The sequence below is a fragment of the Canis aureus genome, chromosome 18 (genome assembly GCF_053574225.1).
Source record: "Canis aureus isolate CA01 chromosome 18, VMU_Caureus_v.1.0, whole genome shotgun sequence".
In the NCBI taxonomy this organism is placed as follows: Eukaryota; Metazoa; Chordata; class Mammalia; order Carnivora; family Canidae; genus Canis; species Canis aureus.
In genome coordinates, this window is record NC_135628.1 from 38,175,315 (window position 1) to 38,191,635 (window position 16,321).

The 16,321-nt window shown below is 32.7% G+C and overlaps 1 protein-coding gene across 4 annotated transcripts in view; it reads right to left on the reverse strand.

Annotated features, from left to right (window-relative positions):
* Positions 1-370: 370 nt before the first annotated feature.
* The window catches only part of C1GALT1 (core 1 synthase, glycoprotein-N-acetylgalactosamine 3-beta-galactosyltransferase 1), a 38,202-nt gene continuing 22,251 nt past the window's right edge, over positions 371-16,321 (reverse strand). For all 4 annotated transcript variants that reach the window (XM_077856808.1, XM_077856805.1, XM_077856807.1 and 1 more), the window contains 3 exons: positions 14,962-15,198; positions 11,496-12,163; positions 371-5,356 (listed from right to left, as the gene is read on the reverse strand). In XM_077856808.1, coding sequence (XP_077712934.1) covers positions 5,165-5,356; positions 11,496-12,163; positions 14,962-15,181 — 1,080 coding nt within the window. In that variant the 5' untranslated portion in view covers positions 15,182-15,198 and the 3' untranslated portion in view covers positions 371-5,164. The remainder of the gene's footprint in view (positions 5,357-11,495; positions 12,164-14,961; positions 15,199-16,321) is intronic.

Consider the following 16,321-nt stretch of genomic DNA (forward strand, 5'->3'; position numbering starts at 1 on the left):
TTGCTCACCACTGTATTTCTAGCAGATGCTAGGCATACTTATTTCATTAGTTGAATAAATTGAGTGTACATGATAGATCAAAATATACCAAGAGATAGAAAAGAATCCCCCACATATACATATACTTACCTGGATGACAGAGTGTTTCTAATTTTTTTAAGGTTATTACTTAAAATTTGAGGTGGAGTATTTTGTTGCTTTAAGACAAATAATATATATTGTAGTAAAAATTACTTAAGCCTCTTGAAATTGAATAACTTAGATGGGAAAATAATTTAAATTAATATTTTTTTGGTAAAATAACCCAAAAACTACCCCTTAGTTTCTCCCGTAACTCTTATATCAGTTAAAAATAATCAGATAAAACAGCTTTAAACATGGTAATTTATTTTATGTGGTTGTTTAAATCCATTGTTTAAAAATGTTCAAAAGGCACTTTAAGAAACATTTAAAAATACATTTTTTCCTGACTTATTGGTGGATCACTTAAAATAATCAAGTCACCACACATTTTTAAATCATTCATACTATTACCTTACATAATTTTTAAATTCCAAAACACAAATATTTACTGTGTAATATAACACACTGCTTAGCAGTAAGATTAGTTTCCCTCTAATATATACTTCATATGGATTATTAATTTGTAGGGCCCTGCAAAATTATTTAAACTGAACTGATATAAACTAAAAACTAGAGAGCTAAAAAGGTAAAAGGAGTTGAAATAGAGCACTATTCACTTCTGGAGCCAGTTTTAGAGTCGATTTCTCTGGAGAGAATTTGTAAAGTTTTTTACTCAAATCTGTATTAAAACTTCTATTTCAACTCCGATATATAAACATAAGTTGTATTTTTAAATTAACAGAGATTACATTTAGTATAAAATAAACCATAGGTTGTCCCCCAGCTTGCATAAGAGCATTTCTGTCAGGCCTACAATAGAGAAATGAGGCAAATGAGGTTTTTTTGGTTTGTTTTTGAGAAAAAGGGGTAGAGGAAATGAAATCCAAATAACTTTACTTCATTTAATAATTGTGTATCTAGAATTAGTTTAAAACTGTAGACATTTAAGTAGGGCAAGTATCCTGAGAGCCAGCAGGCATTATTCTTAGATTTTTTTACTTCCAATCTCCTAGGGAAATCTAAAGTTAATAGGTATAAAATTATTAGTAAGTGATACAAATTCTAATCACTAATCACAGCCAAATTAACCGTGCAAAGGCAGCATTAAGAATAGTTAGAAAATGGAAATTAGTTGTAAAGAAAATAAAGGGCAACAAATACAAAGAAGAAGGAATTGTCAAAGACAGAATACTCTAATGAACTGAAAATTTAAATGAAGAACAAAAGGATAGACTTGATCTAATCATAAAGTGAGACAGTTTTTCAAGTCTCAATCTGAAAATACTATCATTTGATAGTATTTTTGATAGGCTCAAGGAAATGAAAAATTAATACTCAAACAATTATGAAAATAACCCGTTAACAAATTTAATGCTCAAATGCAATTACCGTATTTCAAAAAATACCAAAAACTGGCCAGTAATTTATTTTGAATCTTCTTACAGTAACAAAAATTCCTCTGAAATTTAAGATATTTGAAAACAAATAATTGAACTCTGAGACAAAAATCTGCTTTGTATCACCTATGAACTTCCCACTTGAAATACAGTATACTGTTCCTGGGAAACATAAACATAGCAAAAGCCTTATATTTTGAAACAACACTAAAACCATTTATCCAAATGACAAAGATCTCAATTTAAAATACAGTAAGTTATCACCATGAAATCTGGTTTTATGTGCTCTGCTGAATACTTGGGAAAATTTTTTGCTGTATGAGGTCATATGGAGGGTCAACTGATTCTTGACAGTGATCAAAGTTTGATATTATTAATTTGCAGAAAAACATTCTATATATTATAAAGTAGTATTCTGCTACCTCCATTTAAAATTTTTTATTAACAATCAGAAATTTTTTTTACTAACTAGTGAGGACACTCATTTAGCTATGCTTTTAATGAATTAGTATGTACTTACTAGTTCTTAATAAACTCTTCCCACCCCAATTGTGAAATTACTAAGCTTGGAGAATTAAATATGTTAGTTACTGTGGGCCCTGACATTAGTGGAACCTGAAGAAGCCAAAGAATTTTGTCAAAAACTGAATGATCCACGGACCCTTCAGGTTATCTTTAAAATCTCTGACATTTAATATGGTATGATCTTGGAAAACACAGATTTAAAACTTGCTTTATTTAAATCTTTGAAAGATATCCTACTTAAGGGGCAATAAATCTTCAGCACATCCCAAGGATCATTTGCATCAGAATCACCCAGGCCTTGGTTCCCAAACTAGAATGAATAGGACTCACCAGGAGGGCTTATTTAAACACTACAGCTAGCCTCCACCTCAGGAGGTCAGAGGTGGGGGCCCAGGAAAGGATGCATTTCCAAGTTCCCAGATGAGGCAAATACTGCTAGTTGGGGACAACACTTTGAAAACCAGTGAGCAAGGGAATCTGGTAAGAATGCATACTAACGGTTCTCATGCTAGAATCAGAATTTCTGGGACTGGGGTCTTGAAATATGCATTTTAACAAGCTCCCAGGCAAGAAAAGAAGAACCACAATTTGAGAGCCACTACGACAATTTGCCTGGTTAATATGACTATTACTGGCTGATGTATCAGATCACACATGTTAGTAAGTAAAACTGGAAATAGTACTAAATGATTAACCTCAAAGGTGATATGGTATAAAGAACACACAGTCTTTGAGCATAAATCCTGGCTCTGTGATTACTAGCTCTGTGACAGTGGAAAAGTTACTTTAATTCTCTGAGCCTCAGTTTTCTCATCTACAATACAGAAAGAACACCCAATTTGTGAAGATTAACACTAATGCACACAGAATATCTAAGCACACTAGATGGCATAGAGTAGGCATTAGATAAAAACTAGCTATTACTTAAGAATTGTATGAAATACTTCCTCCAATATCTAATTTGATTAAAGCAGATTTTTCATTCATTTAGAACAAATATTTATACTCTAAGGTAACAGAATAATAAAACCTTATACTTATTGCTCCATAGGCTGGGCCAGACAAGTGTTCGAAAAGTTGTACATATATTCACTCATTTAATCCTTGTTAAAATCCTGTGAGGTAGGTAGTATTACTGTCCTTAACTTAATAGAGAAAATTGAGGCACAGAGAGATTAAAATTGCTCAAGGTTACAAAACTAATAAGTGACAGATCAAGAATTTAAACCCAGGCAATCTGACTCCAGATCCCAGGATTCATCACCATGTTAATTTCCTATGAGTAAATTTTCAGGTTTTTAGAAAGTAGCATATATGGACTGCAAATAACTTCATATCGACACCAAGGTGAAGAGTTGTTTAAAGAACAGAATGAATGCCTTGAAATTCTGGCAGATGATAGTGCTATGAAAAAAAAAAAAAAGAGAATTTAAGGTAAAAACAGGTGTGACTTTTCACTGTGTGAACAGAATAATCCATAATTACCACTAATTGTCACCAAGATGAACATCTTTTCAATACACCATCCAAAGAGATGATTTTTGATATGTTTTGGCACAATAAATATAAACTCTTTAGCTAAGTAGCAGATTCAAGGGCATGAAAGCCATGTAAAATTAGCATGATGATAAACATAAAAAATGTAAATCATTTGTTACATTTAAGATAATCTTATAGAAAGTCTGCAAAATATTCTTTCCTTCCAGAAATCCTTTAAATAGAAGGTCACTAAAATTAGAATGAAATATTTATGAATATATTTTTGATGACAGTGTTGAATGGTATTCTGCTCCGTTAGAATTATCCATTGGCAAAACCAAAAACCAATCAATAAACAAACCCCCAAATAGTAAGTCAGCATCAAAATTCAGGCTGTTGTTCATGAATTAAGTATTTGGTCTTTTAACATCTGGCATATTTCAGTTTGTTTAAGCACTCTGTATTTCTAATGTTTTTAATGACCTCTGATCAAACTCGTATATTCAAATTATTTTGCCAATGCAACTAATAGCCACCTCAGAGCCTAAAAATGAATGTCTTAACCTTGCTTTAAACAAGTTATGAAAGGCACAAACATAATTCTCAACTCTCAACAAAATGATAACAAAAGGAACTATAATTATGTAGTTGAAAAGAGTTTTACATATTCCATTTAAAATGTCACTTAGTAATTCCTGAGAGTGCTTCTGATCTAAGAAAAGCATCCCCAAATAGCATTAAATTTACTATTTATTAGTTACCCACAATTAACAATGGGTAAATTTGGGAACAAAATATTTTAAAATGTGTTTATAGAATGCTATTAATGTTTTGAGTACATAAATATTAATAATTAAAATCATATTCAAGAATAAACATATTTAGAAAAGAGACAACGGGGACTCAGTAAAACATTAACTACTAATTAGAACCAAGTATATAATACAGTCAAGGCCCATATAATTTCAAAATGTGGCTTTATTAATGCACTTTAGGACAAGTGCCATTCTTACTTTAACCTTGCCCGGAAGAAATATTGCCAATTATAGTCACAGGAAAATTTTCATTAGACAAAAACTGCATGTGTGAGTGTGTGGGGGTGTGGGTTTGGTTCATTTATATCATACTGCAAATATAAACTCATATCTTGAGTTTATAAATAATATTACGCAACAATATTTCTAAAATTTTCTTTAAGGCAGATCTATTTAGCATCATGTGTTACTAATATGTGCAGTGTAGTTTTAGAAAATTTAAATGTTCTAGTTTCTCTGTGAAAATAATACATGTGGTCAAGAATAGAAAACAAAAATCTCATTTCTAGTTCCTCTGCCTGGCCACCATTTTAAAAACACAAGTTTTTCATATATATATAGATATATAGATATATATATATCTATATATATATACTTACACACACACATATATATATATGTATCAAAACACATTTTAACAGACTTCACAGCTCACTTAAAGCTTCAGTTTACAGTCATTCATATGAAAGATTTCTCTAATATGGAATGTTCACTTAGGAAGAATTCCTCACTGGGATTCCAGTGTTCTGTATCAGAAATGTAGAAGTTCTTCAGTGCAATGTTAGACATTTTACCTCTTCATTTATGTTTTTCTTTCAAGGGTTCTCACTGTACTTTTGGATCTTCATTTTTGTACGCTCGACTTTTTTCTTTTAGTATATTCTCAGGTAAGGCAGGTTGATATCTGTATAAATAACCATATGGACGAAGATGATAAACGAGGTATTCTAACTCATACATAGTTGTAGGATCAACATAGTGAAATGAAACTGCGAGATCAGAACAGCAACCAGGACCCTAAAAAAGTAGTGGAAACAGGCATTATTAAGATATAATACATAGTTAACATACAATATTCACATACTGATAAAGGAAACATTAATTTTAACAGAATTCAAGCATTAAAGCTGGCAAGGTAAAGCAGAGGCACCTTATTTATTAGACCTGTGGAAGAAACCAAGAGTTTTTAGATTTAAAACTAAACATGAAAACTGCTAAAATATATCTACCTGAAATAATATTCTCTCATATTCTATAGGGTTTTGCAAAAAAAAAAAAAAATATATATATATATATATGTATATATCTATCTATCTTGAGAATTCTCAAATGAAAGGGGCAACTATACAAAGGATGAAGCTCCATTTTTGAGTTTTGCTTTCTCTTCATAAGTTCTGTCTATAACTTTTTGTTTGGCTCAACCCCAGGAAGACATCTTTGGAACATTCAAGGACTACAAAAGCCTTACCCATAATGTGTCTGCAACCTAATACTTCATCTGCACATCAACCAAAACAGTGTAGTATTTATGAGAGAAAGTGCTGAGTCAAATCTAAGTTTGAATCTAAAGTTTGTCTACTAGGGTCAAATTCTGCCTACTAGTGTCTGACCTTGGGCAAGTTACTTAATATCTATAAGCTTCAATTTCCCCATCTGCAAAAGATGGCTATTTAAAAGAGATAATGTTTATAAAATGTTTGCAACCATCTTGACCTATAGTAAAGCCCAATAAATGTTGACATTATTTTTGACAAAATAGTCATATTTAGGTGGCCCTCAGTAAGTGTTACACATTTGTCCAGATATATAATTCTCACAGATTCCTAACACAGTTAGTATGAAAAACAGGTTTAAAAAAGACAAAAACAGGGGCAGCTCCGGTGGCGCAGCAGTTTAGCGCTGCCTGCAACCCAAGGTGGGATCCTGGAGACCCGGGATCGAGTCCCACATCAGGCTCCTTGCATGGAGCCTGCTTCTCCCTCTGCCTGTGTCTCTGCCTCTCTCTCTCTGTGTCTCTCATGAATAAATAAAATCTTAAAAAAAAAAAAAGACAAAAACAAGATAATAAAAAATACAACAAACAAACAACAAAAAAAGCAAGAACAAAGCAGAAAAAAAATTTAAAAACTGGTCCTAGAATTAAACAGCTGTAAGGTCATTTCGGTATCTAGAGAATGCTTCACCCAGGTGACTCCAACAAAACGTTCACACTTTATCTAATGTCTTTGCAGGGACTCAAGAAGAAAGATATTCTGGTAAGTTTCCAGAGAAGATCCATACTGAACATTTAATAATTCATATTTGGAAGTAGATAGCTTATAATGCAGTAAAAATTATCAGGGAATTGTCCACTGTATTTTCTATGGCTTTCTCTATGAACTTTCCTTTGAAACAAATGCTGAATATGTGGGGTTCTGAACAACCATGTAGCACTGGAAAATTATTTGCTGCCTACTTCTTAACACAATTAGGCAATGTAAGGATAGGAACAAATCTGAAAAGTAAAATTATAAGTCAACTTGTGATCATCAAATCAGCTCTGTCCAATAGATATATGTGAGCCACATGATGCAGTTTAAAATCTAGTGGCCACATTTAAAATGTAATTTAAAAAATGGGAATTATTTTGAATATATTTTAAATGAATAAATCTATTTTTTTCAACATGCAATATTTTAAAAATCATTAATGAAATTGTTCTTTTTATTTGTGCTAAGTTCTTGAAATTAGGAATGGATTTTATACCGACAGTATATCTCAATTTGGTCTAGCCATACTTTATAAATACTCAACAGTCATACCTGGCTAGAAGCTACTATACTAGCCAGTGTGTATTAAAACTAAAAGACTAGACTAATAGCAATTAATTTTAAATTGTTGAACCTCTCTGAAAGCAACTTTATATGACCCTGATATACTATATTTTTGATAAGATTTACTGCATTAATTACATTTCACTCTATTGCATTATTGTTTTTTTTTTTTTTTTTTTTTGCTAGATGACCAGGATACTGTTAAGATTTATAAGCAATAAAATAAAAGACAATAAAAGAAAGCAGCTATAATATTAGGAACAAAATATCTCTTTGCATATAATAATGGTTACTACCAAAACTCAAGAGAGTTCAGGTAAAAAAAAAAAAAACAAAAATTAAAAGCATAGGGAGATATTTAAGAAGAAATAAAATCTGGAGAAAACTATAAAGCTTACTAAGCCATCTAAAATAAATTTTAATAATACCAGGCATTCATTGTTCCTAAATTGATAAATACGTAAAGGCATGCACGTTACCAAAGTAGTTTGAAAGAAAAAGGATATAAAGGAATATATACTCTTAGATTAATAATTTCAAAATTCTGTAAAGTTAGGAGGTTCAAAACAATATGGTGCTTAAGGCAAAACCAAATAGGATGATGGAACAGAAGTGAAATACCAGATACCAATCCTATTGTAAGAAACACTATAGTATGTGATAAAGGAGATTATTTTAAATCACTACTGAAAATAAAAATTGGTACTGGAATGATCAGTTAACAACTTGGAAAAATCAGGAGCTCTCAACCTTGACCATATATCAGTAAGTTTCAGATGGCTTACAGTTAATAGAATTGAAGAATAGAATAGATCCTACTTGGTCATTTCTAACCTACAACAAAAGCAATTTCACATTTAGGGGCATATCTATATAAGTGTGTATGTATACACTATTACACACATATACACTAGTTTAAATCCTTTGTATAAAGACTGATTATAAATTATCTGGTGAAAACTCTATTCCTAGGAAACAGACTTTAGTCCTAGGGAATAAACTCACTTCTAGGGAAGTGAGAAGGTGGTAGGAAAAGGGAACTGTATGAAGAAGTTAAGTTTTAAACAACTAACCAACTTAAGAATGTAACTCTTTGATTAACTGTAATATCTCATATAGTGACTTGCTAAAATAAAAATTTTCCACACTGTGTTTGTAGTGACTACTACAGAGCAAAAGTGTATGTATGAGATTTAGGATAACTCTGAAAACAGCAGTAATTTCAGAGTTAATAATTCAGAAAATAGTATTATTTCTGAGTAATATTTCAACTCTGAAAACAGTAAATATTCTTCTCACTTTTGGAGACGAAAATTTATTAAATGATGGATGAGCAATAACAGAAGTTTGATTCACATTGTGTTTGTATAGAACCTGCTGGGGAAGAAGAGGCAACATTAGAAAGCTGGGTCAATTTTGGTGCTTCCAAGTCTATTTTATTGTCTTCAATATAATTGAATAAACTTTTATAGAAAAAATGTAAATTTGGCATCCATTTCAAAAACCACTGCAATTTAAACAAAAGATATACCACAGAAATATTTATTTTGCTCATAGAAATTATATTGTTAGGTATACCCTATCAGTAGGTGGAAATTGTGAGTAGAACTCTTAAGGGCAAGAAGGATATTTTACTGTTTACAAAAACAGTGACAATTATGACGTCCTTTTGCTATTACTGTATGAAGCAGATACTCCTAGTAAATAAAATCTTACATGCATTTAAATGTCTTTGTTATATGTACTTGCAATGTTCTTAAGTTTTATAGATCTTTATATGGAAAAGGGTACAGAATTATACTAAGGATCATATTATACTAAGAAAAGTTTACATTAAAAAAAAAATTCAAAGTAGTACCTCAGTAGAACCAAACAAAAACAGACTATCACAAAGCAGACTTAGGAATACATCTGTTTTATAGTTTAGGAAATTGTTGCATCCACAATAGAATGCTAGCATAAGGTTTTAGACTCATTACATAGAACTGAACTTAAAACTGTTCATTTATTAAAGATGAATTTTATCCCAACAGTAGAATATTTATTCTAACATCCCTCAGCCCCCCCAACCCCTTTGGGGTACATATATTAATCATGGAGGGGAGCTCATGATGGAAATCACAAGAGTTTATAGGCATGGTTTATAATAATGCCTAGGCTATTACCAGGACAAATTACTTGCCTTTTCTGAGCCTCAATTTTGTCACCCATTAAATGCAGAATTAAAAAAATAAGTAAATGAATAAATAAATGCAGAATTACTGTAAGGAAAACTATTGTGTCTGTATAAGTACCAAGAACATACTAGTGGTTGACATCAGAAGCAGTAGTGATTTGCTTCAATGTTTCCTTTAATGCTGATTGTCTAAAGATTAGGTCAAATGTTCTAGGTCAAGGTTTCTTAACCTCAGTGTTAAGTGTAACTGACATTTTAGGTCAGATAATTCTTTATTGTGGGAGGCTATCCCAAGCACTGTGAGACATTTAGCATCTAGTAGGTTTACAGTCCTGTGGGTTTCTACCCACTAGATGCCAGTAGCAACTTCCACTCAATGCCAGTCTCCCAGTTAACAACCAAAAAATGTCTCTAGACTTTGCCAAATGTCCTTTGGGAAGCAAAAAAAAAAAAAAAAAAAAAAAAAAAGCCTGCAGTTGAGAACCACTGTCCTAATTTGTTTCTTTATTTTTTCTTTTTTAAGATTTTATTTATTCATGTGAGATAGAGACAGAGGCAGAGACACAGGCAGAGAGAGAAGCAGACTCCATGCAGGGAGCCCGATGTGGAACTCGATCCTGGGCCTCCAGGACTACGCCCTGGGCCAAAGGCAGATGCTTAACCGCTAAGCCATCCAGGGATCCCCCTGTCCTAGATAATTTGAAAACACTGGCTTGTAAAGATGAGAATGTTAACATGAAGTGTATTATTTGTATCTTAGGACCAGAAAAAAAGAAGGTGTCGAGTACTAATGACTTGTCTACATGCATTATTAATCAATAACAGATCTGAATCTAAAAGCTAGGTTTCATGATTCCTAGTCTTCTTCAGTCACTCACTGCTGCAATGCTCGTAACAATGACAAACTGGAAACAACCTACTAAATGTGTATAGTAGAAGAATGGATAAATTATTGTATACTCACATTAGATTGTACAGCAGCCTAAATTAATGAAGCACATATATTAATGTTGATAAATTTTAATGTTGTATACAAAGGGCAAATGTTCAAGGATATATAGGGAATAATTCCATTTATTTAAAAACCTACAAAATAATACTATATATTATTTATAGACAAATAAACATGTAGGAAAAAAAGATACAAACATGCAAGGTAATGAAGAATACTAAATTCATGATAGTGGTTAACACTCAGGAAGGAGATAAGAGAACTGGATTGGAGGGTACAGAGGCCTCAACTGTATCTATACCATTTTCTTATAAAAAAAAGGAAGCAAATGTGGCAAAGATTAATATTTGGTGAAGCTAGTTGGTGGGTATACAGGATATTAATTCTTCTCAAACTTTTAGCTATATATTTGATAAAATAATGTATTTTAGATAAAATCCTCAGGAATGAAGGCTAAGGTATTAAATGAGAGGCTTATTACGTGCTTACAGTGTGATAGGTACTATGCTATACCGTAATCACAACTGAATGAAACAGGTAGATCAGGTCCATTTTATAAATGAGGCAACTCTGGCTCAGAAGTCTGGCAAATTCTGTCCATTAAAAGTTACTGAACTATTAAGTGGGAAAAGACTTGAATCTAAGTCTTTTTGAACCTCAGAGTCTTTTCATACATTGTTCCTGAAGCCCAGAAGGCTCTTCATACAGCCTGCTCTCTAACATCACTCAGATTTCTGTTCAGAAGTTACCTCTTAGAGACACTTTCCTTAATCACCCAGACTAGGACACTCCACTCCACTCAGGGTCACTCTATATCCCCTTACCTGGCTTCATTTTACATTGCGGCACTTATCACTACCTAAAATCATATTTTATCTTTACTAGTGTGCCTGTTTACTGTATGTCTCTGTACCCAGTTCATAATATAATGTTATCAAGTTCATGAGAACTGGAACTTGGCCATATTTACTGCTATATTTTTAGTGCTTGACATAAGCAATAAATAGTAGATAAATAACAGCAATATTTATTGAATTACTACTACTGACATGTTCTCATTTTTTTTTTTTGTTATACATTGACACTTTACATAAAAAGAGCAAAGGAGATTCTTAGTTATTGGTGCTAAAGAAACATATTATTTGTTAGTTTTTTTTTCCAAGTAAACAAAAGTCAGTCTAAGTATTTATATAGTAATAAAATTTCTAAACTTACCTCTACAGGAGGATAATAGTTATAATTCCAGTACCAAAAGGTTCTAGGTAGATAACCCTTGATTAAGTGGTGTTCTGGTACAAAAGGATGAAAAGTTTCTTTTCCAGTGGTATCTCTGGAGTCTCCTGCTTCTACATTTATAATTTCCATGCATCTCCCCAAAGCTAAGTCTTCAATGGAGGAACTGTGTGTACATTTGTCTGTTTTAAATGCATCAACAAATCTCCTCAAGGCTTCTTTGCTCAGTACATATCCTGCTCCTCCACTCATGTAGCCCTGTCTTACATAGGGCTTAAATCTTCTCCCAAAGTAAATGGGTTCTTCAGGGTTGTATTTTGAGAGAAGCCATCTTAAATTATCTAGTATAACATACGTATCGTCATCTGCTTTCATAAACCAATCAGCATCTTCTAAATAATGATCATGAACATACTGAAAAGCTTTAATTGTTTTCCAGTACAGTTGGTCTCTGCCTTCTCTGGTTTTTAATCCCACAGCAGGGAAGTCTTTATTTTCTTCGGAACTCATAAATAACACTTTATTACAACGCTGGGCCCATGTAGCTTTGACGTGTTTGGCCTTTTTCTCTAGATTTTGAGGCCCTGTCATAACCCAGCAAAGAATTTTAACCTTCTGATAGAGGTTTTCAGCGATGTCTGTGTTCTCATCTATTAAACAAAAAATTTTTAGAGTTATATTTACATGGATGTAAAACTCAAATAAATTATGTTGAAGAAAAGTTTTCTTAAACAATTTCAAAAACCCCCTTCTATTTACCTTTCTACCATTAGTAATTTGGCTGAAAGCAAAACTCAACCTAATATGAATTGACATTCTGATTTATTGGTTTCTTGTCAATCTTATCCAGGAGATCCATTGGAGTTAGCAAGAATTGCCACTATGACTTAAATTCTTACTACTCAAATGATGGTTCATTGACCAAACAGCATCAGGCATCAGTATCACTTGGGTGCTTGTAAGAAATGCAGCATCTCAGGCTCCACCTCAGACCTACTCAATCTAACTGCATTTTAACAAGTTCTCTTGGAGATTTGTATACATACAAAGCACAGTCTTGGACACTCTGCTTTTCACTTCATTCTACAAAGATTCAACTGGTTCTCAACAGAACATAGACAGGAATTTCTCAGAGCTCTAAATAAGCTTCTGAAGACAGGAAAAAACATGCTGCAGAGTTGAGGTTACTGCTGATAGTAACATATTTCATTCCAAAATGCAAATCCATCAGTGAGAAACAGAACAGGTAGCAGTCATATTTGCAAGACTGTCTAGAGCAGTGTTTTTCAAAGTACTCTTTTGTAAAGAGGAGGAAGCTTATGCCAGAATATAAAGTACCATATTACTTCTTTCACCAAGGAAGTCTTGTTATACGCCTCCCCCCCACCCCCAGAAGTCCACTTAACTAAGCAGTGAGTTTAAATGAGTTCTATCTTTGTGCAAGCTCCTTATTTGGGTGCAGACTAGTAACAAACAACTCAGACTGTCAAGGCTAGGATCACATTCCGAGTATCACTGTTTTAAAGGAAGAGTCCAATTTTAAGATTCTAGACCTTAAGTGCTTGGTGGAGGATCAATTTTTATTTCCAATGGTTAGAGACCCATTCTTTTATAAATATGCTAAAAATGAATTACTAGAAAAATAAAACTAAAAAAAAAAATAACAAATCCTAATTCTTATTTTTTTAGACAAAATTACTGTTAAATTACCATGAAAGTTTCTAACTGTTTAATCCCAATTTCAATACCTACATAGTTGTAGACCAGCATGAGTCTGCAAAACCACACTTTTTGTAGTAATGCTCTAGGCAGAATCCTGAGGAAAGCATATCCTTAAGGTTAACATCAACCCAGTGAGTTACAAAAGCTCAGTCCTGTGAAAAATTAACCACTGGAAGCATACATTTCTAGTTAACTGATAGAGAGGTAACACAGGTTGGGCTAGGCTGGGCATGGACGGAAAATATTCTCACGTCCCTCGGAAAAAGCAATAATTCAGAATTCAAAAACAGACAAAATCACTCTACTTTCACTCAGGGAGCACTCATATTTCATGTACTTGAGGAGCCCAATCTCCTGGCTGTAGACAAAACACTGGATGCATAGGGAAAATGGTAGATGCAGGAATTCTCAATGTTTCACTTTGAGAACAAGACAAGACACCCTTCTCCCCACTGCTGGGATCTGGCAGATATTCTTTCTCATTTTGTTAATTTTTCATTCATTAATTACTTTGTTGTAGGTATATGCTGGCATAGGAGATGAAACGATGAATACAGCACAGTCCTGCTACAGAAGAACTCACAGCTTTGTAGTGGACCTTGGCACGCAAACCAGCACTTGACACATACTAAGAGAGATGCTGTAACAGAGGTATGTGAAAGGGTTCAATGTAATGTGCTGAGGAAAAAGAAAGCAGTGGTTGATAAATCCTATAGAACAGTGGGATGGGAACTTGGCTGGAAAGAAAAGAGGAGATAAAGCAAGATGAGGAAAACAGAAATGATGCAGAGAATAGGTCTTTAAATGAGGAAAGACAAACAGTATAGTGAAGTTTGGTTGAGTCCAGGTACATGGGTATAACTGAAGGCCCGAACTAGGGGAAATAGTTGGAGAGAGGAAATCTGAAAAAATGGTAAAGAAGTAGAATGTTAGAACTTAAGACAAATGGGATTGATTGGTAAGCAAAGGAAAACACCTACCATGACTTCATAATTTCTAGCTTAGATGTGGACCATGGAGCAGGACAAGTAGGTACCTAATATATGTGCCTGCAGTGACCTGATAGCCTGTTAGTGGTAGACAAGCATGGCACCAATCAGTTCTTTAACAATCTGGAGCAATGCTATAGAGGAAGTGTACAGTAATCAAACTGCTCTATGATAAGAACACAGAGCACCTACTCAGAGCTGAATCAGGGTCATAGAAACATTTACACAATATAACATAATTCATAATGGTATGTATATGTACTTCTAAGTTCATAAAACTCAATCAGAATGTGGTACTCTTTATTCCTCAGCCTCTGCTTGAGAGGTCAGAAAGAAGTAATTTACTCCCAAAAAGATAAAGAAACCATTCTTAATGGAGGGACCCTCTGCATCCCAGGATTCCAATTGTTCTTGAGCTGTTGTATTCTTTCTTGTCAAATATATCATATTTGCAGAGATCTTTGAATTATGTTAATGTTTTTTCACAGTGTTTGGAACTGGGCTAAGATAAAGACAGTAAAGAATAAATTCAAAATTAAATATCTTACCCCTGAAATAAATTTTTAGTTCCTGAGGTGAACTAAGAATTGTCATTAAATACCAGGAATTAAGCTCATTTTCATCAAAAGACACTGTGTATAACAAAATTCACATTAATAGCTTTTTCCAATTCTCACAACACTTACACAGACTGAAAAATACTGTTTCTGTTTAATCCTTAATAAAGTGAACCATACCTTTATGTTGGCTAGAATCTGCATTGAAGTTCATCTGTCCTTCTAGATGATTCTGTCCATTATCATCTGAATGCCTAGCATGAGGATCATTATGAAGAATATTGGGCTGGGCATCACTCTGTTCTCCCAACAAAATACTAAATAGCTGAGAACATAAAACAAATCCAATTGCTGATCCACAAAGGAAGGTTAAAAAATTCACCCAAGATTTAGAGGCCATTTCCCGAAAGTGTATTTCTGTAAGAAAAAAATTAGCAGGAAGTTATAATTTATAAAGGAATCAATACCTACCATGAGTTAAAAGAAAAAGACTTGATAACTTAAAAAAAAAAAAAAAAAAAAAGTTGATTACTTTTAGCCAGATGGGAAAATTAATTCCTTCCCTATAGGAGAACATTTCTAATATTTTATCCCTTCAGTTGCTAAAACACAATTAGGGACAATTCTTTTTTTTTTTTTCCCCTTATGGACAATTCTATAAAATAGATGAGTAGTAACTTGGAGAATCATTGTTAGGGTGGGATATGGTAAATAGGTCAGTGTTTTTTGCACACAGAATTTCCTGTTCTTCCCACCAGAATCCTTTGTGAACCCAAGCCTGCTTGCCATGTTCTTTTTTGCTGTCAAAATACCTAAACTTACCTTTTTTCTCTTTTATATTACATAGTATATATTATATATGTTAGTATATATGATATAATATCCTGTGAGACATTATTACTATCATTGTTAAAACAAATGACATAAATGGTACAAAAATTGTAAGGAGGACACAGTTCTAAAATAATTTTGTTGTCCAGAAGTGGTGAAAGTACAAATGTTTAGGCTTTAAAAGACTAAAAGATGTATAATATAATTGCTAGTGTAATCATTTAAAAAATTAGTAAAAGGCTATATAACTAAAACAGAAAAAATGAAATAATAAAATAATAAGACCAGGAAAAAAGAGAAGTGGATACAAAATAGGTGAAAAACAGAAAAAAAAAAGGTAATATGGTTTATTTTAATGCAAATATATCACCAATGATATTAATGTAAAAAAGACTGAAAACTCTAAAAGATAAAGATTGCCAGCCCAGATTAGTGAAAAAATAAACAACATGTTGCTTATAAGAGGTATACATTAAATATATTCAGAAAGCTAAGAGCAAAAGGATGGAAAAAGATGTATCAAACTTACAAAAAGAAAGTATGCTAATATCAAAATAAATTAATGGTTACATAGTTTGTTATCTTTGTGATAATCACCAAACTCTATGTTTATGATTTATATATTTTGTATCAATATTTACTGTAGCAAAAAATTTATATAAAAAAACTGCATGTGACCTTTTACTATATCCTTAATACATATTTAATA